The following is a 26,199-nucleotide window of genomic DNA, read 5'->3' on the forward strand; positions in this document are numbered from 1 at the left end:
ACGTACTTCTACTTGTAACAGAGTATATATATATATATATATATATATATATATACATTGCAGTAAGTAAAACATGTGAGTACTTCTTCCATCACTGACTATGGTTATGACGTGAGTCGTGGACCAAAACGAGTGCTCCCTTGCGTCACTTTGGGGGGCGTGATACATTTAGACAGGGGGGCGGAGTCACGCACCGCCCACCACTCAGCCAGGTGACAGCTGAGCCTTCAACGCAGTAAACACTGAACCGCAGCACGGCAACATTGTATCGACCTTGTATCGACACACACCAACCAAAACACACACACATTGGGTTACATTGTTTCCCACTTTATCTCAGTTCCATAAAACTGAAAACCGAAACATATTATTTTCGCTGCTACCGAACAGAACGACGTGTACCAGCTTTAATAATAGCAGTGCCAAGCTTAGCGTTAGCTTCTTAACGTAGTGCTTATCAAACGAATAACCTGACAAAGATTGAGATCTGCGGATACAGACATATAAACACCAGGAGTCATCATGTCAGACCCGACGGTCACGGCGGACCCGAGGCTGGAGTCCAGCAAACAGGCCAGCAAGGAGGTGAAGGAGAGCGAGAACGTGGCGGAGAAATACTCTGCTATGACGGTGTCGTCTGCCTTCAGCGCCACCGTGCCGACCCACAAGCCTGGTAAAAAGGTAAGTGACAGACTATAGTAGTGAATGATGATGATGAAGAAGACCAGTGGTTTAAAGTCACTCAGTGCATTTAGTTCTGTACAATAAGTACACTTTTGGGGTACTTTTACTTTACTGTAGGAGTATTTTCAATACTTGTACAGTTCTACTGCACTACATCTCAGAGGCAAATATTATAGTTACTTTGTAAAACATACATTAACCACTGTCTTAAGCCCTATATACTTTGGCTATTTGAAAATAGCCGATCTACAAATTCACAACGCGTCGCTATAGCAACGCGTTGTTGCTTAGCAAAGCATTTTTATACATTTTATACATGTGAAAATATGTGATATGGGACCTTCTGCATAATGAGTAATTTTACTTTTGGTACTTGAAGTGCATTTTGATGCCAATACTTTTGTACTTTTAGTCAGGTAAATTTAGAATGCTGGACTTTTACTTGTAACAAGAGTATTTGCAGTAGCCTATTGATACTTTTAGTAAAAAAAACATGTCAGTACTTTTTTCACCCCTGATGACACTCAACGGCCATTGGGAAGGGAGACTAATGATAGATTCAACTTTTTATTATGGAGAGAGCACCTGATTTGTTATGATTGCGACCTGTCACTTGTGTAGGCGGTTGTAATAGGGAGAAGTTATCACTGACTTATTACAGATGATTAAAGGTAGAAATGCTTCAAAAGTTCTGCCTCTCAATCTAAAGCCCTGCTGAACCAAAAAAAAAAAAACAATGATATCTCACAAATGTTTAATATGACTATATTTAGGCTATTTTGTACTACTAGACTTAAGGTGACAAATGTGTCACAACATGCAAAATATTATTTTTTCTTATAATGTCCTCGGATGAAAAAGGAAACAGCCTTTCAATGAATCATTGCCATACAGGGAAGTCTCCTTTCTCAATCTCTGCAAGTTTGCCAATTTAAAGGTAGAGTAAGTGACATTTTTTGGTTAAAACAAAAAGGTCTTTGTTTAAAGCACTATATTCTGATGGTAATCATTGCTATACAGCGTTTATTCAGTAACAGGAGTCTCCCTGTCTCTCCAGCTCTTTAATAAACGGAACATTTCAGGTAGGTGACAAAATATCAGCCAGAGAGTAGGCTACCCATTTATCAGCTTCATTTATAATACAGTGTTCCAGTTTTGTCTGCTCATTTCTTTGTGTCATTCCTTCCAATTTCACTTGTTTCATCTGTATCCTGTCTGGGTTCTCTATCTATCCTGATTGGATAAAATTGGTATTCCGACCTAAATATGCATTTTCTGTTTAATAGAGAGCTGGAGAGACATGGAGAGATTCCTGTTACTGAACGAACACTCTATAGCAATAAGTACTATCAGAATATAGAGCTATTTAACACTTATACCAACACATTAATCAAAGAAAATCACTTACCCTACCTTAAGCAGCAGGGCCGAGCTCAAACGTCACACACACTGGCCGATAATTCAGTATGTAAAACCTTGGTGACAAAAAAAAAATCACTTTTTGCTCCTAATGATTAATGGGATTTATCATTAAAAGTAGACCTGAACATGTTTATTCTATTCTGCCCTAATGTGTGTTACTAATTCAGTTTTTGGCAGGTCTTTGTAAAATATGAAGTTGATCACAAGGTTATAGCATTTAGATTGTGGATTAGGATATATATGTTTTTCCTTATGCTTTATAATAAATAAAACAAAACAAAAGCAAACTAAAAACTCATACTTGATTAGATTATGAAATGTAGTATTATTGAAATCAGAGGTCGGCAGAAATGGAGTTAATGGCAGTCTAAGAAAATGCCATAGTCCTGCATAAGTTCCTCACAAAAATCCAAAGCATCTTTTAAAGCAAGTTACTTATATAATACATTTGCATTCATAAACCCTAGCAAAATGAGCTTGAATTGTAATTGTTAAAATGTGTCTCTTAGCCAACCAGGAAACGGCTGAATAGCTTGTTCCGAATGAAAGGTTTTCAAAAAGAAGACTCATTGTTAAATATTCCTCTCAAGGAAGAAGGAAGCGTTGGGCTTTACAGTATGTGTGACACTGACTGACTGTAAAGCGAGCAGCCTGTCTTTTTTGGACATTCTCAGCCAGTGGAAAAAAACCTCTCCCACAAAGGGTTGTTATGTAATGTTTGATGTTGTGTACAAGTTAAGCTGTCAGCTGCAGTGAGTACAGAAACGGCAACACAAGACTGATGGGGAGATGAATCCTGCCGTCATGGAAACCGCCAGGGAAGCGCAGCATGATGATCTCATTGCTGATTAGAAGCTGAAATCTGTCAAGTCAGTTTTGTCGAGAAGCTACGCAGTGATGGAAAATGTATTCAGGGCACGGTCACACCGCACTTTTATTTTACCTATGGGGCAGAATCTGCCAATGCTTTGTCAATGCAAATGCGTGGATTCACAAGAAAGATGCGCAAGACAAAGCATTGGCAGATTCTGCCCCATAGGTAAAATAAAAGTGCCCTCACATGTTTTTTTGCTTAAGTTAAAGTATCAATACTGCAATGTAGAAATACTCTGTTACAACTACAAGTAAAAGTCTGGAATGTACTTGAGTAAAAAGTACAAAAGTATTGGTATCAAAATGTACTTCAAGCAGGGTCCCCACGGTCATGAAATTCCTGGAAATATTTTGAAAAAAACAAAAAAAAAAAAAAATCCAGTACTGGAAAAGGTTTGAAATTGATCAAACATCATCAAAGGTCCTGGAATTTATCAAGGGTCCTGGAAAAATATTTGGCTATGCATTGTTTTTGGCTATTGATTTTGTTAAAACAAAACATTTTCATAAACATGAATAATATTACACGAAATATGTAACATAAGTAGTTTTTCGCCGAACGGGCTGTGTGACGGCAGCCTAATGTATGTCTCAAACTTTATTTTTGCTACACTGCCTATCTTTGGGCATTCTACATAGGAGTAAGAGACACATTATTGCGCCGAATGATTGTTATATAGGCCTGGAAATTGGGCTAAATTTTCTGGAAAAGTTTTGGAAAAGTTTTGGAAATTCATTGCTAAAAATGTGTGGGGACCCTGTTAAAGTACTCATTATGCAGAATGAGTTTTAAAATTTCACGTTTGAAAATCTTTTGAAAATAGCAGATCTAAAAGCTCACAATGCATCGCAATGAGCTTGTAGATCGGCTATTTTCAAATGGCCGAAATATATATAGGGTTGAAGTGGTTAATGTATGTTTTGTAATAATAATCAAAATCTACAAAGTAACTAGTAACTAAAGTTTTCAAAGAATTGTATAGTGGAGTAAAAAGCACAATATTTGCTTCTTGAGATGTAGTGGAGTAGAAGTAAAAAGTACTGAAAACTGGAAATACTCCAGTAAAGTAAAAAATACCTCAAAATTGTACTTAAGTAGGCAACAGTACTTGAGTACATGTACTTAGTTACTTTACACCACTGATTAGAAGCTGAAATCTGTCAAGTCAGTTTGGTCGGGAAGCTACGCCACATGGTATAATGGTTAGGAGATCACCCAGCCTTGACCTTGGATGATCCATTGGAGTCCTTTGACCAGGGCTAAATACAGTGCAGACTAGAGTGTACAGCGTACAGCCTGTTAGGTTAAGTCCTGTCATTCACTTGCAGTGAACCAGTCTTTTTTTTTTAGGAAGGTTCTCACTATAGGCTGTCACTGTCACGATCATGACATTTTCCTTGACGATTAATTATTTTTGGTTGCGCTCGGGCGTTGTGCTTTGAAAATAGCCGATCCACAAGCTAAATGCGACACGTTGTGAGCTTGTAGATCGTCTATTTTCAGCATGCAACCAAGTGTAAAATCAGTCATGACGACGCCATCAAGGCCTGCCAAAATGCATTTTAGTCGACTAAATCAACTGTAGATTTAGTCGACTATAATCTTATGATATTTAGTCGACTAAAACTAGACAAAAACTAAAACATTTCAGATGAAAAAAAAAAATATATGACTAAAACTAAATGGAATTTTATTCAAAAGACTATGACTAAAACGAAATAAAAATGTGCTGTTAAAATCAACACTGTTGCATACTCAACATGACTGGATTTTAGACCTAGATCCACTCAAGGATTTGATCCCCCTAATGCCGCAGAATGAAGAAACCCAAATTCCCATTCAGAGCATGAGAGGAATGAGGTCAACTCAACTGTTATTTATGAGGGGAAAGGCCGCTCTCTCTCTCTCTCTCTCTCTCTCTCTCACACGCACGCGCGTCTTAACGCTGATTTATTCAGTAGTAATGAAATCTCTCTCTGCACTGATTCTTTCCACCTAAGGGTCATTTGTGTCATGGCAGAAATACTGAGTGAATGAAAAAGAAAAAGAGGACAAAACATCCCCGCTCCAGTCTGAACTTCTGAAGTTCAGTCTCAACATCTCAAGTTGCTTGGATTTGAACCTTTTGTACATTGACTTGGAACATCAGCAAAGATGTTTCTTGTTGCACGTTGATACTGCAGTAAATAATAAGCTGACTGTGCATGAAGTTAGATACCCAAAACATCCAACTTGTCTGCACTGCACAAATTCACTTTCAGTGTGCCAGTGTTTCCCAAGCAATGGGTCGGGATCCATTTTTGGGCCACAGACCCCTTTTAATATTTATTAAATATATATATATATATATATATATATATATATATATAAATATAGTTTCTTCAAAAATATTAAAGGTAGAGTAGGTGATATGTTTTTGTTAAAATAAGTGTTAAATTGCTTTATTTTCTGATACTACTCATTGCTATAGAGTTGTTTGTTCAGTAACAGGGGTCTCCCCATCTCCCCGTCCCTCCAGCTCTTGACAGAAAAATGCATTCTATCCAGTAAGGAGAGAGACCTCACACAGGATACAGATTAAACAAGTGAAATTGGAAGTGATGACACAAAGAAATGGGCAGACAAAATTGGAACTGGAACACTATATAAAATTGAAGCTGATAAATGGGTACTTTTTCCTGATTGGCTGAAGATTGGCCACCCACCTGAAAATGTATGTGTTTATCAAAGATCTGGAGAGACGCAGAGACCCCTTCTACTGAACAAACACTCTGTTTTGTTATAGACTATAGCAATGATTACTATCACAATATAGTGCTTTAACCTTTTACCAAAAACCTTTTGTTTTAAACAAAAAATATCACTTACCCTACCCTTTTCAAGATTTTCAAAATCTTTGGATCTCACCTTCAGGTGGGCGAATCCTAAGCCATTACGAATTGAAGCCGCATGCCCATCTGCATAACAAAGTACCATTAACCCAAAATCTGTCATGGAAAAACACCCTGCACAATGTGTCACTTAAAGGCCCGTACGCACTACACGACTAAAGCTTAATGCTTAAAGCATAAAGAAGTCTTTATGCTGTTGTTTACTTAAGAAAACCCAGTGTTTGCAGGTACATGCGATGTGTGTTTACTTACTGGATTCTTTGAATGCTGGAAAGATTATTCCCTAACCATGTGCAGTGTGGGTCAGTGCAGCATGTCTTTTGCCACGACTATGCAGGTTTCTGTGGCACAAGGCTAGAGTTAATCCACTTATTGGTCCATTTGTTGGCAACCAATGATTTTGGTTGTGATAATGTGGCAGCATAGCATAGTTCAGATTTCATAATTGTTTATAACTTTTCGTTTCAATAAATCAGATATGTTTTCTCTTTATTGATAGATTTGACTGATAGAACTGATGATTTATAACCTGACATTGGCCAGACTCATAACGAGGATTCACTCTCACGTTCCTCCCGATTCCGTGGAGGAGGAACTTGTGAGTGAATCCACGTTATCAGTATGGCAATGGCAGGCTAGATGATGTATTTACTACCGATTGTAATTGATAAATTAGCAATCGTAAAACATTCAATTACATTATTACATTATTTTTGGAAGATTGGGGCTTTATCGCTTTATTTAAATAGAGTCCTTGGGCAGAGAGACAGGGGAGACATGCAAGACAAGATGGAAGTTGGATTTGAACAGGGGCTCTCACAAGTCACGACTCACAAGGAGCTACGGTCAGTGCGCTAACTGGCTGATCCACCAGCCACCGCACACTGATTTCCTTTTACGTCATGCAGTAGCTATGTCTTAAATGTCACAGTATCTACTGTATTATGTAACGTCTTGCCATCTCTTTTAGGCAAGGCAATTAAAAGATGTACTCTCAAATTTAGGCCTATGTGAAAGTTTATTCATTTGCCAAAACACTAAAATGTCTCTGTGCTCAATACAAATACAGGGTGTTCTGAAACCATAAGAAGGAATTTGAAGGCGCCTATGTAGACGTGGGGGGGGGGGGTGTGCACTCTGCCCTGCTTCCTGTATTCCACGATTAGCTCTTTGGTCTCGACAACATCGAGGGCAAAGATTGTGTCAGCCAGGTTCTCCGCCTCACTTCTCTTCTTGAGCACATGAATGCCAGCCATTACTTTTGAAAATTGTTGGTCATAGACATACAGGCAGTCTTTACATAACCTCCTTGGCAGCAGTAATAAACAATGCAATAAACTAAACCAGTATAAACACAATACAGCTCCGAGAAATGACCAACAATTTAATTGGGTCTCTATTCTGAACTCTAAGCTTAGTGGGAAACCTCCCCACTGGCCACTAAATGTGGACTGCAATAACATTTGTTTCATACTCTTTACAATTATACTTACTGTCATCCCTTAAAAGCTATCGTTTCAATCCAATAACATCTGGGTATTGCTTCCTTTTCCATCAGCAAATCCAGTTTGTGGAGGACAAGCAGGAGTTCAGTAGGTTCCCTACCAAGGCTGGACGTCGCTCCCTGTCTCGCTCCATTTCTCAGTCTTCCACAGACAGCTATGGCTCTGGTAAGAAACGCAACCAGGCATTTTTGCATCTGTTTTTTATCTTTGTTAATTTCCAGTTACATTTAGGTCATGTATTTATCTATGGGGGCGGCCATAGCTGAGTGGTTAGTGAGCCCGCCTGGGGAGCCAGAGCCCCTGGTTGTCCCAGGTACGATTCCAGGCTAGGTCAGCAATGTGTCGATGTGTGTCCTTGAGCAAGACTCCCCTAATTGCCCCCTGGGCGCCAATGGAGGGAGAAGGCTGACCACTGCTCCTAGTTGTTATAGGATGGGTAAAAAGCAGAGGACAAATTTCACCTATGTATGTGCATATATATACATATATACATATAATGTGACAAAAATAACACCCCAAAGGAGAGGGGACTATTCTATTCTATTATTACTTCATTAGTAGACATGTGAAATGCATAACTATGAGATGATCAGGGACAAGTGACTTGACGTGACTGCATTCCTAAACAAATAATTCGATGACCGGGTCATGGGTCAGTGGGTCACTCAATTGAGCTGGTCATCAAATTATTGGCTATATTTTTTCCCATGAATTCAAGGCTTCCTGGGGTGTGTAATTGATAGAAAATAAGTGATTTTTGGGGTGAACTACTAATTTTTAAGGTAGTGATTCAGCTGCATACATTTAAAAGTTTAGAATTGATTATAATATTAATTCGCCAATCCACTTCCATTGTGGGCCCGCCCCCAGCCCCCCCACCATTAATGTGATGTTAGCAGAGAATTTATGGTCAGTCAAAGTCAGAGAGTGAGACGTTTTGCTAGTTGTTGTTGTTGGTTACTTTTTGCCCACAGCAGGCTTGTCCATTAGTCACTCGATTTAATTTTGTCGCCTCACAGGTCGTCCACAAGTTATTTATTTAACCTTGTGTAATCTTACCTATTTCTGTCTATCCTTTTACCAACCCCCTCCCATACAGGGGCATCATACACAGATAGCTCTGATGATGAGACCTCACCACGAGACAAAACTCAGGTCAACTCCAAGGGCTGTATTGACTTCTGTATCAAGAACATCAAGCAGGCTGAATTTGGAAGACGTGAGATTGAAATAGCAGAACAAGGTATGGTACAATGAGGACAAAAATGTTCTTACATTTACTATTCAATGGGGAATTACAATAGTGTCTTAACACATTCACTGCCAGGGGTTTTCTAAAACAGGCTGTAGCTTCTGCCAGCATTTCTAAGCATTCTGACTAATCTTTCAAGAACCACAGAATATTTATCTCCAGTATGATCTGGCATAACTTCTAAATTGAGAGAAAAAAATAATTAATGGAAGGACCATTAACAGTTGGCCCATTTATAACAACAGAGTTTGCCAATGGATAATGTGACATACACTATAAAATACACTAGCCTATTAGCAATCATTTAGTAAGGCAAGTGTACTAGGATTCTTGCTTGATGCCTCTACAGTACATTATTAAAGAAGTAATGTATTTGTATCTTATAAATTGTATTTATTTATTGTTGTATAGAGGATATGCGTGTGACATCATCATCAAACCCGGAAGTTATGCAGGAATGCCTACTGAGTGTCAAAAAAATACTTTCTGGCCTTGACAGCCCATGCATCCAAACAGAAAAGTCATATCTGATTGCATTAAACAACATTAAACAATGTTAAACTCATTTTGCATGTTTCTTTGCCACTCGATTTGCCACTCGATGTGCCATTCACTTTAAGCATGCGCATATCCTCTATACACTCTTTGACACCCGCCCACTTTTATGTTGTCCTATTTTTAGATATGTCAGCGCTGCTTTCACTCAGGAAGAGAGCACAAGGAGAGAAACCACTGGCAGGGGCCAAAATCGTAGGCTGCACTCACATCACTGCCCAGACTGCAGTAAGTTACCTCTATGTGAAAAAGCACAGGAAAGTACAGTTCAATACAAGGTCTGTTAAGAGGATTTTAAACCAAAGAAAGAGCTATGGCTTGTTTCCTTTGGGGACCTGTGTAGTGTGTACTCAATTCATCGAAACATTTAATGACAGACAGATGTACAATACTATGCAAAAACATATGCTTTGACTTTTTACGATATTAAGGATGAAAGAAAAAATGAAGATACTCTGAAATGTTTACACAAACATACATCATACTCTACATATCATACTCTACATATAATAGAAAGGACAAATGGGGATAAGAAAATTCGATAGGTTTAATAAACGGAGAGAGAGATCATGGTATGTGTGGTTGCGCGTCGATGAAGGAAATAGAATTAGACCGTGTCCTGGGATAAGGTTTTTGTATTTATTTTTAAGATATCTTGTATAAGCATCCACAGTGTATAAAGGTTGTTGTCCCCTGGAGTGACATCAATCCTTCACAACAAATTGGTTGACCCCAAAATAATGCTGAACAGTAAAACCCAATCCAGACTTCGTTAAACAGTGGCATCGCTCACTGGAAAAGAATAGTTTTTTTTTTTGCTTGAAAAGCTGTTATATTACTGTGGTTATTTTCTTAATGCTCTTTATATGTCTTCAGGTGCTGATTGAGACTTTGGTTGCCCTGGGGGCTCAGTGCAGATGGACTGCCTGCAACATATACTCTACACAGAATGAGGTGGCTGCTGCCCTTTCTGACAATGGTAAGCAACAATGCCTGTGACCAGGGGTGCACTGGTCGCTTGACACCACAGCGTCAGGAAGACGGTGGCTGAGCAAATGTTCAAAGCAAGCTTTTTAGTTTCAGCTCCTATAATTCAAGGCATTCCTTGAGGAGATTTACAAAGACTAAAACTAAGACTAAAACTAGTCATTTCTCATTTCCTATACAAACACGTTTCCTACTATTTATATACACCCATAAACCTAAGTAAAATTAATCACACATTAAAGTTAAATAAAATGGCCGTGATGTCATAAAAATAGCGTTCCGCCAGTAAAAGAAAATTACACCCCTGTCTGTGACAGTAACAGATTGGTAAGCAACACTGTGTGTGACAGATAGTGACTTTTGCTATGGGAGCCATGAGATCATGACCTTACATTCCTCACAGTACACTGTTAGTGTCTCTGAGTTATGGAAATGGACTGGGTTTAGCTTTTTGTTTCTTTGCTTTATATAGATCAGATGATTGGTGTATTGTTTCCTTTAGGGTAGAGGTGTGATTTGTCTTGTGAGTGTCTTGTACTGTGGCAATTTAAAACCCAGGAGACATTGTGGAAATGTTTTAATAAAGTCCCAGTGGATCACCCCTGCAGAGGGGGTGATCCGCATGAAACATTTGACCTTTCTAAAGGAATAAAGCTACCAAAAGCCTATTATCTGTGGTTGCTAGGAGCTGGTTGCATGTATGCATTACCAAGTAATTCTTCCATGGCCTGACAGACACAGAGTCTCATAACATGAGGCTGACTTACTCATGGGAAAGGTTTTTATGCTGGGCAAGGACACTAGTTCATTCACTTACGTTTCCCTTGAAATTTGTTTTGTCTGTGGTTATCCATGTACTGTACGTTCATGCTGTGAATAGCAATGGATACTACTTGGCCTAAACATCAGCAGCACATGGAACTATAACCAAGCTGTAAAGGACCTGAGAGACAAGGCAAGAAGGGCATTCTATGCTATCAAAAGAAACATCAAAATAGACATCCCAATTAAAACCTGGCTTAAAATACTGGACTCTGTGATAGAACCAATTTCCCTCTATGGTTGTGAGATCTGGGGACCATTAGCAAACCATGACCTTGAAAAATGGGATAAACACCAAACCGAGACCCTACACACAGAATTCTGCAAATCCATTCTCCGTACCCAGCGAAAAACATCAAATAATGCATGCAGGGCAGAATTAGGACGATACCCACTCATAATCAAAATAAAAAAGAGAGCACTTAAGTTCTACAACCACCTAAAAGAAAGCGACCTAGATGCACTCCATAACAAGGCACTCACACACAGCGAAACTCTAGAGAGATGCCCCCTCAGCCAGCTGGCCCTGGAACTCCGGGCACAAACACAAACAGAGCCACGAGGTAGAAAACCCATTGGACTAAACCAAATTATAAAACAGCAAAAGGAAAACTACCTGACACATTGGAAAGAAGCAACACAAAAGCAGAGTAAACTAGAATGCTATCTGGCCCTAAACAGAGAATATGCAGTGGCAGAATACCTGAGCACCGTGACCGACCCAAAACAAAGAAAACATTTAACTAGGTACAGACTCGATGAGCACAGTCTTGCGATCGAGAAAGGTCGTCACAGGCAGACCTGTATCCCGAGAGAAGACAGACTATGCACCCACTGCACACAAAACGAAGTGGAAATCGAGCTACACTTCCTAACCGTCTGCCCATTGTACCAAGACATCAGAGACACATACTTCCCACAGATTACAACCACACACGGAGATTTTGAAAACATGACCAAGGACAAAAAACTCCCATATCTGCTGGGCGAAGTACAACAATGTGCAAACACAGCAGCAAGATTTGTGAGTTGCTGTGATAGGAGAAGGATATCAAACGGAACACAACCACCCTAAAGACTAATCATTGTGTATATTCCTGCACTATGCCAGTGATCTTGGTACATAGAAATTGATCTATTGAAGATTCTGACTTTCAAATGTACATATTTTTTGTTTTGATTGTATTGCTTTATTGTTGTATTGTGCTTTCTGCTTTGGCAATGTAAACGTATGTTTTCTCATGCCAATAAAGCCCTTTTGAATTGAATTGAGTAGGACTGGATGTCATACCCTTTGGCTACCATGTGAATGTCACCAGTGTTTTGAATTGGATGGGCTGGACTTTTTGTTTTTAAGATATTCTGCCTGTTATGTGTTTCTAGGTGTGGCCGTTTTCGCTTGGAAGGGTGAATCCGAGGATGACTTTTGGTGGTGCATTGATCGCTGTGTCAGCGCAGATGGCTGGGAGCCTAACATGGTACCTTCTATGCAAACTTGATCCAGTTCATCCAAGTTTGTTTGGATAACTGTATTCAATGATATCCATCAGGAAATGGAATAGAGGGAGATGCTGCTGTGGCTTATGATAAGATGGGATTTAAAACTAGTCAATCAATGTGCAACAGTATCCACTATACCTCTCTCTGTTGATTATGTAACAAAATCAATGTTATTTCCTCCTGCCGTCTATGTTAGGTCCTTGATGATGGAGGGGATTTGACCCACTGGGTGTATAAGAAATACCCAAACGTATTCAAGAAAATCAGGGGCATTGTAGAGGAGAGTGTCACTGGGGTTCACAGGTGATTTATTGTTTACTTGCACACCCTTACACAGAAAGACTAACCTACAGGAGGTGAAAAGACTTCCACCTAACTGTATCTTCTTTCTAGATTGTACCAGCTGTCTAAAGCTGGCAAATTGTGCGTGCCAGCCATGAATGTGAACGACTCTGTGACAAAGCAAAAGTTTGACAACCTGTACTGCTGCAGAGAGTCAATCCTGGATGGGTAAGTGCATGGCGTCAAGCTATATCCATTACACTTTTAGGAGAGTGTAGCCAATGGAACATGCATTATAATCACTTGTGGTGGCAATCGTAACACAGTTGTGAGATTTTCAATTGTCATAGCTGAAGCACTGAAGTTCCTAACCTCACTTCAACACCCTTAAACGAGACAAGTGCATCCGTTTTTATTACTCCTAAACTATTATCTCCCAAGCAGTAGTAGCCAATCGTACCCTGTTTTATATCAGTTACTTTGCAGATTTACAACCTTAGTAATTATCTTTATGTTCTTTAACCACTGACCCTAACCCTATATAGTTTAGCCGATCTACAAGCTCACACAACACACAACGTAATGCAACTGTGGTCTGATCTTGTAGATCTGCTATTTTTCCACAAATGCTAGCCTGTTTTTGCCGAATGTTTTATATTTTGATATGGCCAGAATAGGGACACTAAGGCTGACTGGGATCAAAACACAAGTGTTTTCTTACTAGGCTGTCCTGTTGCTAAGGATTAGCAGGATGCCTCTACTGTTGTTGTTGACTTTCTGTCTCTCATTCCTGTAGTTTGAAAAGAACCACCGATGTCATGTTTGGAGGAAAACAGGTGGTTGTATGTGGATATGGAGAGGTAAGAGTGCTTACAGTTGGACTTATACTCTGCTCGACAGACTGTGATGTCTAAAAATCTATGACTTATTCTGTGGCACTACTGTAAACATTGTGCTGTCAGCAGAAAAGAGAATGCATTCATTATACCTCGATGACAGTAGCATTACGAACTATAGCCCTAAAGATCCACATCCCTTGTTTAACTTGACTAACCTGGCCCTATTCCCAGTGATTGATGGTAGATTGGTGGTTTTGTACAGTAGACCGTAGACTCATCTACATGTTGTTACCAATTGGGCAAAACAATGATACAGTACGGCTTCATCAGTTAATTTACTGCTGAGTCTAGATGACTGATGATGACATCAACATGGCATTCAGATTTAGTGCTCTTATCCTAAAAAGATTCGCAAAGACTGTATACACATTCTCTCTCATGTTTGTTAGGCATTGTTGGCTCTAGATGAGGGCAATCTAGTCTCACGTAGCCAGACAACTATTCCACAATCTCCGAATGATATATAGAGTCTGGAACTACACCTCCCGAAATCCAAGGCAGGAAGCTATCATCTGTTTGTCATTTACGTTCACGAAAATATATAAAAAAATATCTTTACATTTTAGCTTTTAATTTCCATTTCAGCTGAGCTATATATGCCTCGATGATGCCTTTTGATTCATATTAGGATACATTTGTGCGACTGTAAAAGACTAAACGGATGTGGGGAGGAGGCTTCACATCCGCTTTATCGCTTGATCATTTTCAGAGCTTGCGTGGCTCCAGACTGTATGATGGAAGCATTTGAAAATCGTGGGAGGCAACAGTCTGGCTTGCGAGACTAATAGGTCAATCTGACCCTGTTGATCATTGTGTCCTGTCTTCGCAGGTTGGGAAAGGTTGCTCCGCTGCTCTGAAAGCTCTGGGATCCATTGTTTACGTAACAGAGATTGATCCCATCTGTGCCCTGCAAGCCTGGTGAGCTGATGTATTCAGTAGGAGAAAGGCCAGGATGAATTGATTGATTGAATACTTTATTAGATAACACAAAAAGTCCTGAGGACTTGTTTCCATTGTGGTCCTATGTATTAAATTCATCAATATAGCATAACCAATAACACCAAAATACAATATCATCAACAAATATAAAACACTTTATGTACAGAGTAAAAAAAAGAAAACAGGGGGAAAGAAACCTGTAGGCAGAGAATGCCACAACCTTTCTATGTGAGAAGTGAGTTTACCCCCCCCCCTTTGTGAATAAGACTGTAATACAGTACTGTATCTTGATATGGACAGTTATTCTTATCTCTTGCATTCCAAGAGATACGCTGTGCCAGGGGAACTCATCCAGCTAAGCAAATATGCTTGTGCTTCTCTCTTGTTCTGTTTGAGCAGTATGGACGGTTTCCGGGTGCTCAAGCTCAATGAAATCATCCGCCAAGTAGACGTGATCATCACATGCACTGGTAACTATGTGTCAATACAAGGCACATTTTGCAGTTAATTTATACTCCGTTGAACAACCGTGACCGTCGGCAAAAATAGCAGATCTACAAGCTCACGTGTTGCAATGTGAGCTTGCAGATCTGCTATTTTAACCAATTTTCACACAATGAAGTACAAATCAAGCTTTACTGTATTGTGCATTATGCAACCACTTGTCATCGCACAAACCACTTTGTGCGATGACATTCATATCGGCTTTCATCCTGTCTGCTTTGCTAAATCAATAATAAAGTATAGAAAATATCAATTTTCTAGTCATTAATCTGACTGAGGTATGTTGTGGTGTAGGTAATAAAAATGTTGTGACCAGAGACCAGCTGGATAGGATGAAGAATGGTGCCATTGTGTGCAACATGGGCCACTCTAATACTGAGATTGATGTGGTGAGCAACATTTGTGTTATCAAATGGACTGTGACATTCAGAATGCAAAAGCTATGAAGTTATAGACATGTGTATCTAAAGCATTCATTCAAGTTATCTTTCATAGTTGATTCAAGCTGAGATTGTATTTTGAATTAGCTTTGAAGCTTTGTGTACTTTTCACATTCATAATCCAGAGATTCATAATTCAGAAATGGAATGTGTGCAGGGAGCTTCATCCGAGGCAGGAACTGGGTTAGGGTCTAACAGCAAATAAAAACACCACTATACTGAAGTTTACAGTTGGCTCTTGATGACTGATATTGTTTCTCTAGGCAAGCCTTCGGACCCCTGAATTGACCTGGGAGAGAGTGCGTTCTCAGGTGGATCATGTTATCTGGCCTGATGGCAAGAGAGTCATCCTACTGGCTGAGGTGAAACTCCTGTTTGTACCCCCTCATTGTTTCAAAACTAGAGATGCAACAGATACAAATATATTTAAAAATAATTATTTAAAAAAAAGAGTTCAAACTCACTCCAACTCAACAATACAATCCTATTTGACCTCATGGCAATGTTTTAAACATATTTTTTGCTCAATGTCTTTAGGGTCGTCTACTGAACCTCAGCTGCTCCACTGTCCCCACCTTTGTCTTGTCCATCACAGCCACCACTCAGGTAACACATCACTAAGCTGTACCATGTATACTTCATCGTGTGGCTGCATTTCCAAGTAATCACTCATTTTTGGTGAGTGACGTCATGTGGTCGTACAGCAAAGTACGATTTACAGTAAGCAAGGAAAACACAAGGTAATACATCAAATGTGTAGAAATAGCAATCTAAGATCTATCTAGGTAAACCAAGAACCTAAAAAACTGTATAATATCAAAAAATCGATAATCTGTACATTGAAACTATACACACTATAGGATGCCAGGAAAAAACATACATGTATGGCGTGCCTGGTGGCACAGCCAATTAGTGAACTGGAAATATGCTCCTTGTGAGATGTGAGGACTCAAGTTCGAGTCTGACTCCTGTCATGTCTCCCATGTCTCCCCTTGGTTTCCTATCTCTCTACATTCAACTAATTACATTACGCCACCATGGTAGCTTGAGCTGAGCTGAACTCCACCCACGGTGCCATCGAATGCTTTGATAGAATATAATAACTGATTTTGAGGGTATAATGTTGCGATAAAGAGAAAAAGAATACTGATGACACTGTTGCACTGTATGTTTGCAGGCTCTTGCCCTCATTGAGTTGTACAACGCCCCAGAAGGACGCTACAAACAGGATGTTTACTTGCTGCCTAAGAAAATGGGTGAGGATCAAAGAATACTTAACAGCCCTGGTCTGAAAATGTTATCTTCAAGCTATCACTGATATTTGGCCTCAATCTCATAGCAGAATACTGTGCTGGATTTTTCTCTTTGATATCTTACAATTGCCTTTAAATTTGAACCAACTAATTCCCTCTAGTGTATATGTGTGATATTGCAAGCCAGGCTCTAAGAATCAGAGTCAGCGGCCCGGATCGCTGGTGTAGTCCGGGCACCTAGGCTACAATGTAGCCTGGGTTCGAGTCCCGATCCTGACGGCCTTTGTTGCGCGTCACTCCCCATCACTCCCCATTTCCTGTCAGCCTAATTCATGATAAAGGCATAAAAAGCCCCAAATAAAAAATCAGAATCAACTTAATTGTCACATATGTCGCACAATGGTTGTGTACAAATAACTCCCAAGTGGCAGTATGGTTTAAGCACTATTTAAATGGATAATAATATTATCCCTTCCATAATCATGTTGTGTGTTTCAGACGAGTATGTTGCCAGCTTGCATCTGGCCACCTTTGACGCCCACCTCACAGAGCTCTCTGATGAACAAGCCAAGTACTTGGGTCTGAACAAGAATGGCCCCTTTAAACCCAACTACTACAGGTACTGTACTAACCATAGATATAGAAACCTAGATACCTCATTGGCCTCTGCAGTTCATTGGAGCGACCTGTATCGCAGTACCTCGTATTGCTTCCGCCCTCCCTCGGGAGGTTTCCGCGTGCGTCACAGAAGGGCACGTTCGGACCCTACCGCAGTGGTTTTCAACCTTTTTCGTGTCAAGGACCACCAAATTGACACATATTAGCCCAGGGACACCCATTTGAAAGGATATGCCAGGGACTCAACCATTTTAATTTCTTGGGGGTCCCAATCTACACTGAAGTGTCATCATCATTTGTGTTCATGTAACTCTGGGAGTGTACAAATGGAACCAAATGGACCCGTTAGGGTCCATTTGGTTCCATTTGTACACTCAGAGTTACAGACACATAAGGGTCAATTTGGTTTCTAACTATTAATTTGGCTGGGGACCCCCTGGAACCCCCTCAAGGACCACTGGTGGTCCCCGGACCACTGGTTCAGAACCACTGGTCTATGGTACTAACGGTCTCTCCTTTGACTTGCATTGCACGGTGAAACAGGTCTCAAAGTCACATTTTTAGCAAGTACAATCTCGCCAGTATTTGGAGTTACACCATGGCAAGGTAACTTACACACGCCAAACCTCTAGCATGATTTAATTGTGCTTTAAATTAACCAAGCTGATGCCCATTGTGAGCGATGCCCGTCGGAACGCATGTCCCTCTGGGTATGCAATATCCGATGTACCCATTGTCAGCATACTTAGTGCAGTACACCTTATCATAGTACTTGGAGGCCAGTCTATGACATCAGTGCTTTGATTGATTGCATTTTTTATTAGTAAAAAATGTAACCACCACGTGGTACAGTCAGACATTAAGGCTAAAAGGAAAGGACACAAAAACGTCCTGGGGGACTTGTTTCCATTGTGGTCCTAGGTATGCTATGATGTCATATTAATCACATCAGTGATCTCCGTGGAGATCTCCATATATGGGCATTAAACGGGACACAGACAGACAGGTAGATACATAGATTTGGGGATTTTCGGTTTCGTCCTCCAGGATACACAAGGCAAGTATGAAGTCAATCGGTTGGACTGTCCTTGGAGTTATGCACAAGACACACACACACACACACACACACACACACACACACACACACACACACACACACACACACACACACACACACACACACACACACACACACACACACACACACACACACACACACACACACACACACACACACACACACACACACACACACTCTGATTCCTTGCATTTATAGAGATAATTTAAAAACGACTTAACAATACTTAAAAAAAAGAGTATATCTACTAACTCTCTTTTCCCTTTGTTATTCATTCATCAGGTATTAGTTTGCATGGGCGAACCACGTCTCAGCAAAGCACAGCTTGGGCAATATCACACCAGAAGATAAATGGAAGTTCTATATTTACTATTTTATTGACTCACAAGACACAAAGTGTTTATTTAGCTGTATTTCATTAGACACAGCAACTTTGCCTTGACACACTTCCTGGTTTCTTGGCATGGCAACCAACTGGTTATGAATGACCAGCATAAGTACAGCTCTTGCGTATATACTGTACTGTATATACAGTATTCTATACACGGATGCCTATTTGAGGTTTTATTCTTATGTGTCTGTTTTCATATACTTATACTGTATATTTTAGGGATAATATGATACATATTGAATTATGCAACAAATATATTGTGCCAAATGATTGTGGGGAAAAGGTTATTTGTGAAATCGCCACTTCACTGTCACTGCACTCACTATTTTAATTACATTCCAGCTAAGAGAGGCTACACTGGTAAGACTAAATGTTAGTTTGATTCGCAATATGATAGATAATAAGATCCTGATGTTGTTGTTGTTGTTGTTTTGGATGTGTCCATTTTTAGGCTTGTGGAGTGTCATTTAAATATTTTGAACTCTAGAAGAATATTATTTTGCCCTGAATCTAATTTGCTGTACTAATATCCAGGTCTTATATATTAATATCCCAGCTTCCTTTCACACCATGGGGTCAACATTATTAGTAATAATTTATACTAGTCTATAATATGATTTTCTGCCCAGAGCAAGTTGTTCGTGGCTGCTATGTTGTCTGTAAAGTGTACTTGAATGACAGGCAATGTCTGGGGTCAGTAATTGGAGTTGAATGGTAAGCTATTACAGTATGTCTAGGCAATTACAGATCAACCAGTTCCATACTGTTCTGATAGATGCTGAACACTGAGATTATCTTCAACATCAGATTAAACATACAAATCAAATCTTGTCAAAATGACATACTTCCCTCTTATTTATTAATAGTTTTAAACCAAATAGAAATGGACTCAACACCCGAAATATCCAAGGTCAGAAATGTATGTTATTTTCTACCAAAACATTTGATAATGCCATTGTGCTAGGCTAGATAGTTCGCTATTGAGTCAGTGCTATTTTAGGTCACATTTTTCTATTTTGTGTATTCATAACCATCCATTCTCACCTCCATTATAAAAAAACATTCATGGGAAGCACTATTAGGAAAGACTTTTAGACACACAAACTGTTTTTCTTTTTACTAAGGTACAGTAGTGTCCACATTGGTTGACTTTTATTTTGGCACATTTTATAGGGATTGAGCATGCATTTTCTCAGAAATTGCATGCATCTTGGCACATATTGACTATACTATGTTTTTGTTTGTACCTACTCTATTTATTTACCAGTTTAGAAATCGGAGAATTGGAGGGGCGTCCAAGTGGGGTAGGGGTAAACCGTGAAAAACGTTTAAATTCTGCTAAGTAATTACCAGAAACCTCTGCAGCTGTCACTTAACATTTGAGCAAGTTAAGCTATTTTCTGATCAAGCAAAAGTCAGAACCCAATACTGCAGTGAACTACAAAGATTATAGACAATTCCTTAAATCCCTTTACCTTTTTATCTATCGTATATACCTTTGCTGTTTGTTGAATACTATCTTACAGTAGGTTACTGTGACGTGAAGCGCTTTTATCTTTGCACTAACGGCTTTAGAAGTGACAGTGCCTTGTGAGTCACATATGTGTGTGTGTGTGTGTGTGTGTGTGTATACATATTATATACAGTACATGTATAATGTATACATGCTGTGTATATATACTCACGAGATGTATATACCATATGTGTGTGTGTGTGTGTGTGTGTGTGTGCATATATAGTATATATATAACTCATTCATACTGAATACTCCTTCAGAATAGAATTGCCCAATGCAGTACTTATTTTGCAATATCCTGGAATTGCTATGCAGCAGTGTCTTTTAATTTCTCTTCTGTCTACGGCTTTTTAGATGTAGAATGACACAAAGTTCACATGTCAATGTTTTACAAAAGTTAAGTATGCATTACTGTAAAAATAATTCACAAGAAACCATTATAGACATTATTTCTTTGAAACTTGTTACACCTTGGTTTTAATATCATTGGATTATTGTTGTTTTACATAATTGTAATGCATCTTGTTCACCCCTGTATTTTCTGATACATGTAGTCAAGTTATTTTATTTTTTCAGAAAAATACTGTACATGGACTGGCAAAATGCCATTGATTTCGAATTTCATTACTTTTTTTTGTAAGAATAACAAATAGTTTATTCTAGATCTAACTGTTTATTTTAATGACTTCTGAATGTGTTGGAGGAGACTATTATCTGAGGTGAAAATACAGTATACATACCACTGTGATGTGACAGGTGCACCCAGTTTTTAAATTTGATTACTTTAGTTTGCATTATGAAATTACAACAGAAAATATGTTTATGTACAATAATATAACAGTGTGGACACAATCAATGTCAATTTTATTTTATTGAACACAACTAACAAATGAAGAATCCATTTTTATGGGTGTCTGTTTTTTTTATATACAGGTAAGCTTTGTCTATTTATGTGCACAGATCCTTTTAATAAACGAAAAATGTTTTAATTTGAAACTGGCTCATGTCACATTTATTGGTGTTCATCTACCTCTGAGTAGATTGTACTCAACCTTTTCCGGCCGCGACCCCCAAAATAATCATATTGGACCTGGGGACCCCCCACCCTGACAGGCGCTTGGAATGTAGGAGTTGAGGCGTTACATTTTGTTTGACTCGGTTCCACAGATAAGTTTAAAATATGTGTATTGTGAAGCACAGGACGAAATCTATTTCAGTTCAAACACTTTGGGGTGCTTCCTTATCTAAAAAAAGACATACACAAAACAGGTACAATGAAAACAAAAGTCAAAATGTACATATGGAATTGAATTTTTATAACTGTTCACAACCAAAGCTGCCTTTCCAAATGTGTGCTCAATCCCAAACAAGAAAACAAGACCCCCCCTCCCAAGAAGATAAATATTGTCGTTACATTTATACTTTGCTTATTTATTTTACCTTGTTTACAGCAGCAAGAGTGTCCATGTTAAACTCATTGAAAACACGTCCCTGGTTCTGGTGACAGATTGTCCTAATGTGAGACAATTTTTCAATGAGTTATTCTTGCATTGACTTCAGGACTCCCTGATGCAACATTAACACATGTTAACGTAATTGAAAATTGTCTCCCTAAAGTCCTCATGCGTTAGGACAATATCAGTCACCAGAAGCAGGGTGTGCGTTGAAGTCCTGAGTTTCAAGCTTAAAGGTGTAGTGAAATGAAAAATACGTTTTTCACACTTTTAGAGCATATCCGTGGTCATCATATGGGCATACCTAACAATAGATGCCAAAAAAAATGAAAAAAAAACATTTTTGTGTATTTTTACATCTAAAGTCCCTAAAAAGCCAATCTTAATTACTTCCTGTAAACGAAAACGTGCTGCGTGATGACATAACTCGACCTTCGTGAATATAAATGAATCTTGATTACATGCACCTGTTTGATTCCCATAGCTGCACGTTCTTCAAACACAGCTGATTTTAATTACAGAGATACTCCGTTTTGAATCTCATTGAAGATGAGTGTATTACTCATTTTAAACTTCATCTGCACACTAAAATATGTATCTGAAAACATTATAGGTTAGAAATTAGCCAGGTAGTAGCAAACGCGCTTCACTGGCCGTCTCTCTCTCACTTGTAAACAAACACTAGCCGTGTTGCCCACGGCTGAAGTGATTGAGATCCAACGTCCCATAGCCTGAAGGGATGGGACCTTCTGATTGGTTTAGAGTCGTTGAACCGACGTTTCAGGCTGAACCTTCAAAATAAAATGCCCGAAAATGTCACTTCAGTGCGTCTTTAAAGACGCACTGAAGTGACATTTTCGGGCATTTTATTTTGAGTAATACACTCATCTTCAATGAGATTCATAACGGAGTATCTCTGTAATTAAAATCAGCTGTGTTTGAAGAACGTGCAGCTATGGGAATCAAACAGGTGCATGTAATCAAGATTCATTTATATTCACGAAGGTCGAGTTATGTCATCACGCAGCACGTTTTCGTTTACAGGAAGTAATTAAGATTGGCTTTTTAGGGACTTTAGATGTAAAAATACACAAAAATGTTTTTTTTTCATTTTTTTTGGCATCTATTGTTAGGTATGCCCATATGATGACCACGGATATGCTCTAAAAGTGTGAAAAACATATTTTTCATTTCACTACACCTTTAATATATAGCTTGAGGAACCGAATAGAATTAATAGAGCTACTTAAAGCTGGGGTGCACACACACACAAGTCTGAGTAAATGACCCCAGCAGCTTTTATGAAAGTGCTGTAAACCTCTGCACTGCATCTTTGTAGAGAATCTGCTGGACACCTCACATCCCCCTCCCTCTGACATACTCCAGTCCATGTTTCCTGACCAAAATAATTGATCAACATGTAATGTACTTCAAAGCTTTTAAAGGCTGTTGGTTTAAATAAGTCATTTCAATATGGCTACTCAAAATGAGTTGGGTCTGATATCAAGCTAATGACAGATGGACACATTTTTTTTAAAGCAGAGCAAAAGACTTTAACCAGGTTTCATTGATACAATATTTTAAGAGAGGAGTACCAGTGAGTAAGACTGAACTGAAGGTTTTGATGAAGCTGAACTGAAAGTTGTTGAGCTCAGCTGAGTCTCAAAAAGGGAAGACACAAGACAGTAACCTTTATAAGTCAAATGAAGCATAAACAAGACAAATTAACTGCTCATTGAATTTAATAAGTCACAAGTCATAGGAATGAAAGAAAAACAGGAGAGGACCTCACATGGCCCATTTCCCCTCCATCCCATTACTTCCAGCCAACAGCAAACCGGAAGACAAGAGCGGCCTAGTATTCCTCCTCGTCCTCATCCTCAGCCCCAGCACTGTCAGCGCCCACCTCTTCATAATCCTTCTCTAGGGCAGCCATGTCCTCCCTAGCCTCAGAGAACTCTCCCTCCTCCATCCCCTCGCCGACATACCAGTGGACGAAGGCCCTTTTGGCATACATCAGGTCGAACTTGTGGTTCAGGCGTGCCCAGGCCTCAGCGATGGCCGTGGTGTTGCTGAGCATGCATACAGCCCTCTGGACCTTGGCCAAGTCTCCTCCAGGAACCACCGTGGGAGCCTGGTAGTTGATGCCCACCTTGAAGCCTGTGGGGCACCAGTCCACAAACTGGATGCTGCGTCTGGTCTTGATCGCGGCAATGGCAGAGTTGACATCTTTGGGCACCACATCTCCACGGTACAGCAGACAGCAGGCCATGTATTTACCATGACGGGGATCACACTTCACCATCTGATTGGCCGGCTCAAAGCAGGCATTGGTGATCTGGGAGACAGACAGCTGCTCGTGATACGCCTTCTCGGCAGAGATGACTGGGGCATAGGTGGTCAGAGGGAAGTGGATACGAGGGTAAGGCACCAAGTTGGTCTGGAACTCTGTCAGGTCAACGTTCAGGGCTCCGTCAAAGCGAAGGGAGGCGGTGATCGAAGACACAATTTGACTGATGAGCCTGTTGAGGTTGATGTAGGATGGCCTCTCGACGTCCAGGTTCCTGCGGCAGATGTCAAAGATGGCCTCGTTGTCCACCATGAAGGCACAGTCTGAGTGTTCCAGGGTGGTGTGGGTGGTCAGGATGGAGTTGTAGGGCTCCACTACGGCTGTGGACACCTGGGGAGCCGGGTAGACGGCAAACTCAAGTTTGGACTTTTTCCCATAATCAACAGAGAGCCTCTCCATCAGCAGGGAAGCAAAACCAGAGCCGGTGCCACCGCCAAAGCTGTGGAAGATGAGAAACCCTTGGAGGCCAGTGCACTGGTCAGCCTGAAAAAAAAAGTTGCCTTTAATCAGTTAAAGCTGAATTTAAGCAGTTTGCTAATAAAAGTAAACTCATTAAGGCCCTCACCAGCTTGCGAATTCTCTCCATGACCAGGTCAATGACCTCCTTGCCGATGGTGTAGTGTCCGCGGGCATAGTTGTTGGCTGCATCCTCCTTTCCTGTGATCATCTGTTCAGGATGGAATAGCTGGCGGTACACTCCTGTACGGATCTCATCTGTGAATGGAAGGTTCAAAGGAAATGGTTGACAATCATTAGTACTTTGTTTTTCTTCAAAGTTTTTATTAAAGGAATACTCATCCCATGAGCCCTTGAATTGAAGATTCTTTTGTCGCATTAATGAGCTTCAATATTTGCAGTGTCCGCTGCAGTAGGAGACCAATGCAAAACTATTAAAAAAGGATATAAACTCCACAACTCTCAAGTGTAATCACTGGGAGGCCTATGAGCCAGGTTCAAAGAATGTTTTAAATATGGTTTTGCTCTTGTTAAGACTGGTCTCCCATCAAGTCAAATATTGGATTATCGGCTCAAGAATGCGACAAACTAATGAATTTAAGGCTTCATGGGGTGAGTAATTTATAGGAAAAGTAATTTTTGTTGGGTTGAAGTATTCTTTTAAAGTTGCAAGGGAGTGGTAAATGGTTTAACTGACCAATGACAGTGGGTTCCAGGTCAACAAAGACAGCTCTGGGGACATGCTTTCCTGCTCCAGTCTCACTGAAGAAGGTGCTGAAGGAGTCACCACCTCCTACGGTCTTATCGCTGGGCATCTGTCCATCAGGCTGGATGCCATGCTCCAGACAGTACAGCTCCCAGCAAGTATTACCGATCTGGACTCCGGCTTGGCCAACATGAATGGAAAGACACTCGCGCTGCATGGGAGAGAGAGAGAGAGACACTAAGAGCAGTGTTGATTTTGACAGCAAATGTTTATTTTGTTTTAGTCATAGTCTTTCGAATAAAATTCCATTTAGTTTAGTCATATGAAATATTTTAGTTGACTAAATATCATAAGATTATAGTCAACTAAATCTACAGTTGATTTAGTCGTCTAAAATGCATTTTGGCGGTGCCTTGATGGCTGATTTTACACTTGGTTGCATGCTGAAAATGGCCGATCTACAAGCTCATAACGCGTTGCAAGCTTGTAGATCTGATATTTTCAGAGCGCAGCAAACATAATATGACTTGTCTTTTAGTTCTACTGGTGCTCTTCTCCACTATCCCTCAAAAGGGGAAGAAAAGAGAGGGGAGCAGGGGGGGGGAGAGATCAATCAGGTGAGACATAGGTATGTAAGTACCTGAGGTAAGTATGGGTATGGGAGCATAGCAGTAGATCTATAGGGTACATGATATGGACATACTTAAGGTGTGATAAACAAAAGTCACTGCATTGCATTGCACATGGGATTTTTTTTAACTAATATGAATTAAACATTAATCCATGGCGTGCTCATTTGGGGCTAACCAACACCTTCACAT

The 26,199-nt window shown here is 39.8% G+C and overlaps 2 protein-coding genes across 2 annotated transcripts; one reads left to right on the forward strand and one right to left on the reverse strand.

The window, feature by feature from the left end:
• Positions 1 to 253: 253 nt before the first annotated feature.
• LOC311049524 (S-adenosylhomocysteine hydrolase-like protein 1) lies at positions 254 to 21,408 on the forward strand. Its single transcript, XM_084063137.1, has 17 exons — positions 254 to 681; positions 7,430 to 7,541; positions 8,476 to 8,619; positions 9,311 to 9,411; positions 10,060 to 10,162; positions 12,376 to 12,470; positions 12,689 to 12,795; positions 12,886 to 13,002; positions 13,571 to 13,634; positions 14,503 to 14,591; positions 15,012 to 15,082; positions 15,411 to 15,505; positions 15,820 to 15,918; positions 16,094 to 16,162; positions 16,734 to 16,812; positions 17,308 to 17,428; positions 18,788 to 21,408. The coding sequence occupies exons 1-17, from the start codon at positions 523 to 525 to the stop codon at positions 18,792 to 18,794; spliced, it is 1,632 nt and encodes a 543-aa protein (XP_083919263.1). The 5' UTR covers positions 254 to 522; the 3' UTR covers positions 18,795 to 21,408.
• Positions 21,409 to 23,590: 2,182 nt separating this feature from the next.
• Positions 23,591 to 25,595, reverse strand: LOC311049517 (tubulin alpha chain-like; the record flags this gene model as incomplete). The annotated part of the gene is made up of 3 exons (XM_084063124.1): positions 23,591 to 24,699; positions 24,782 to 24,930; positions 25,370 to 25,595. 3 exons carry the CDS (start codon positions 25,593 to 25,595, stop codon positions 23,722 to 23,724), a joined length of 1,353 nt encoding a protein of 450 aa, XP_083919250.1. The 3' UTR covers positions 23,591 to 23,721.
• Between the last annotated feature and the right edge of the window lie 604 nt (positions 25,596 to 26,199).

This window comes from Gymnoscopelus microlampas, assembly GCF_963454915.1.
Source record: "Gymnoscopelus microlampas genome assembly, chromosome: 7".
Classification (NCBI taxonomy): Eukaryota; Metazoa; Chordata; class Actinopteri; order Myctophiformes; family Myctophidae; genus Gymnoscopelus; species Gymnoscopelus microlampas.

What these genes read in the sequence shown, in the direction of transcription:
- LOC311049524 (XM_084063137.1), top strand. Translation starts at nt 523, where the DNA reads ATGTCAGACCCGACGGTCACGGCGGACCCGAGGCTGGAGTCCAGCAAA. An exon ending in CACAGACAGCTATGGCTCTG is followed by an intron (nt 7,542 to 8,475) that starts GTAAGAAACGCA and finishes CCTCCCATACAG; the next exon opens with GGGCATCATACACAGATAGC. An exon ending in AGTGTCACTGGGGTTCACAG is followed by an intron (nt 12,796 to 12,885) that starts GTGATTTATTGT and finishes TCTTCTTTCTAG; the next exon opens with ATTGTACCAGCTGTCTAAAG.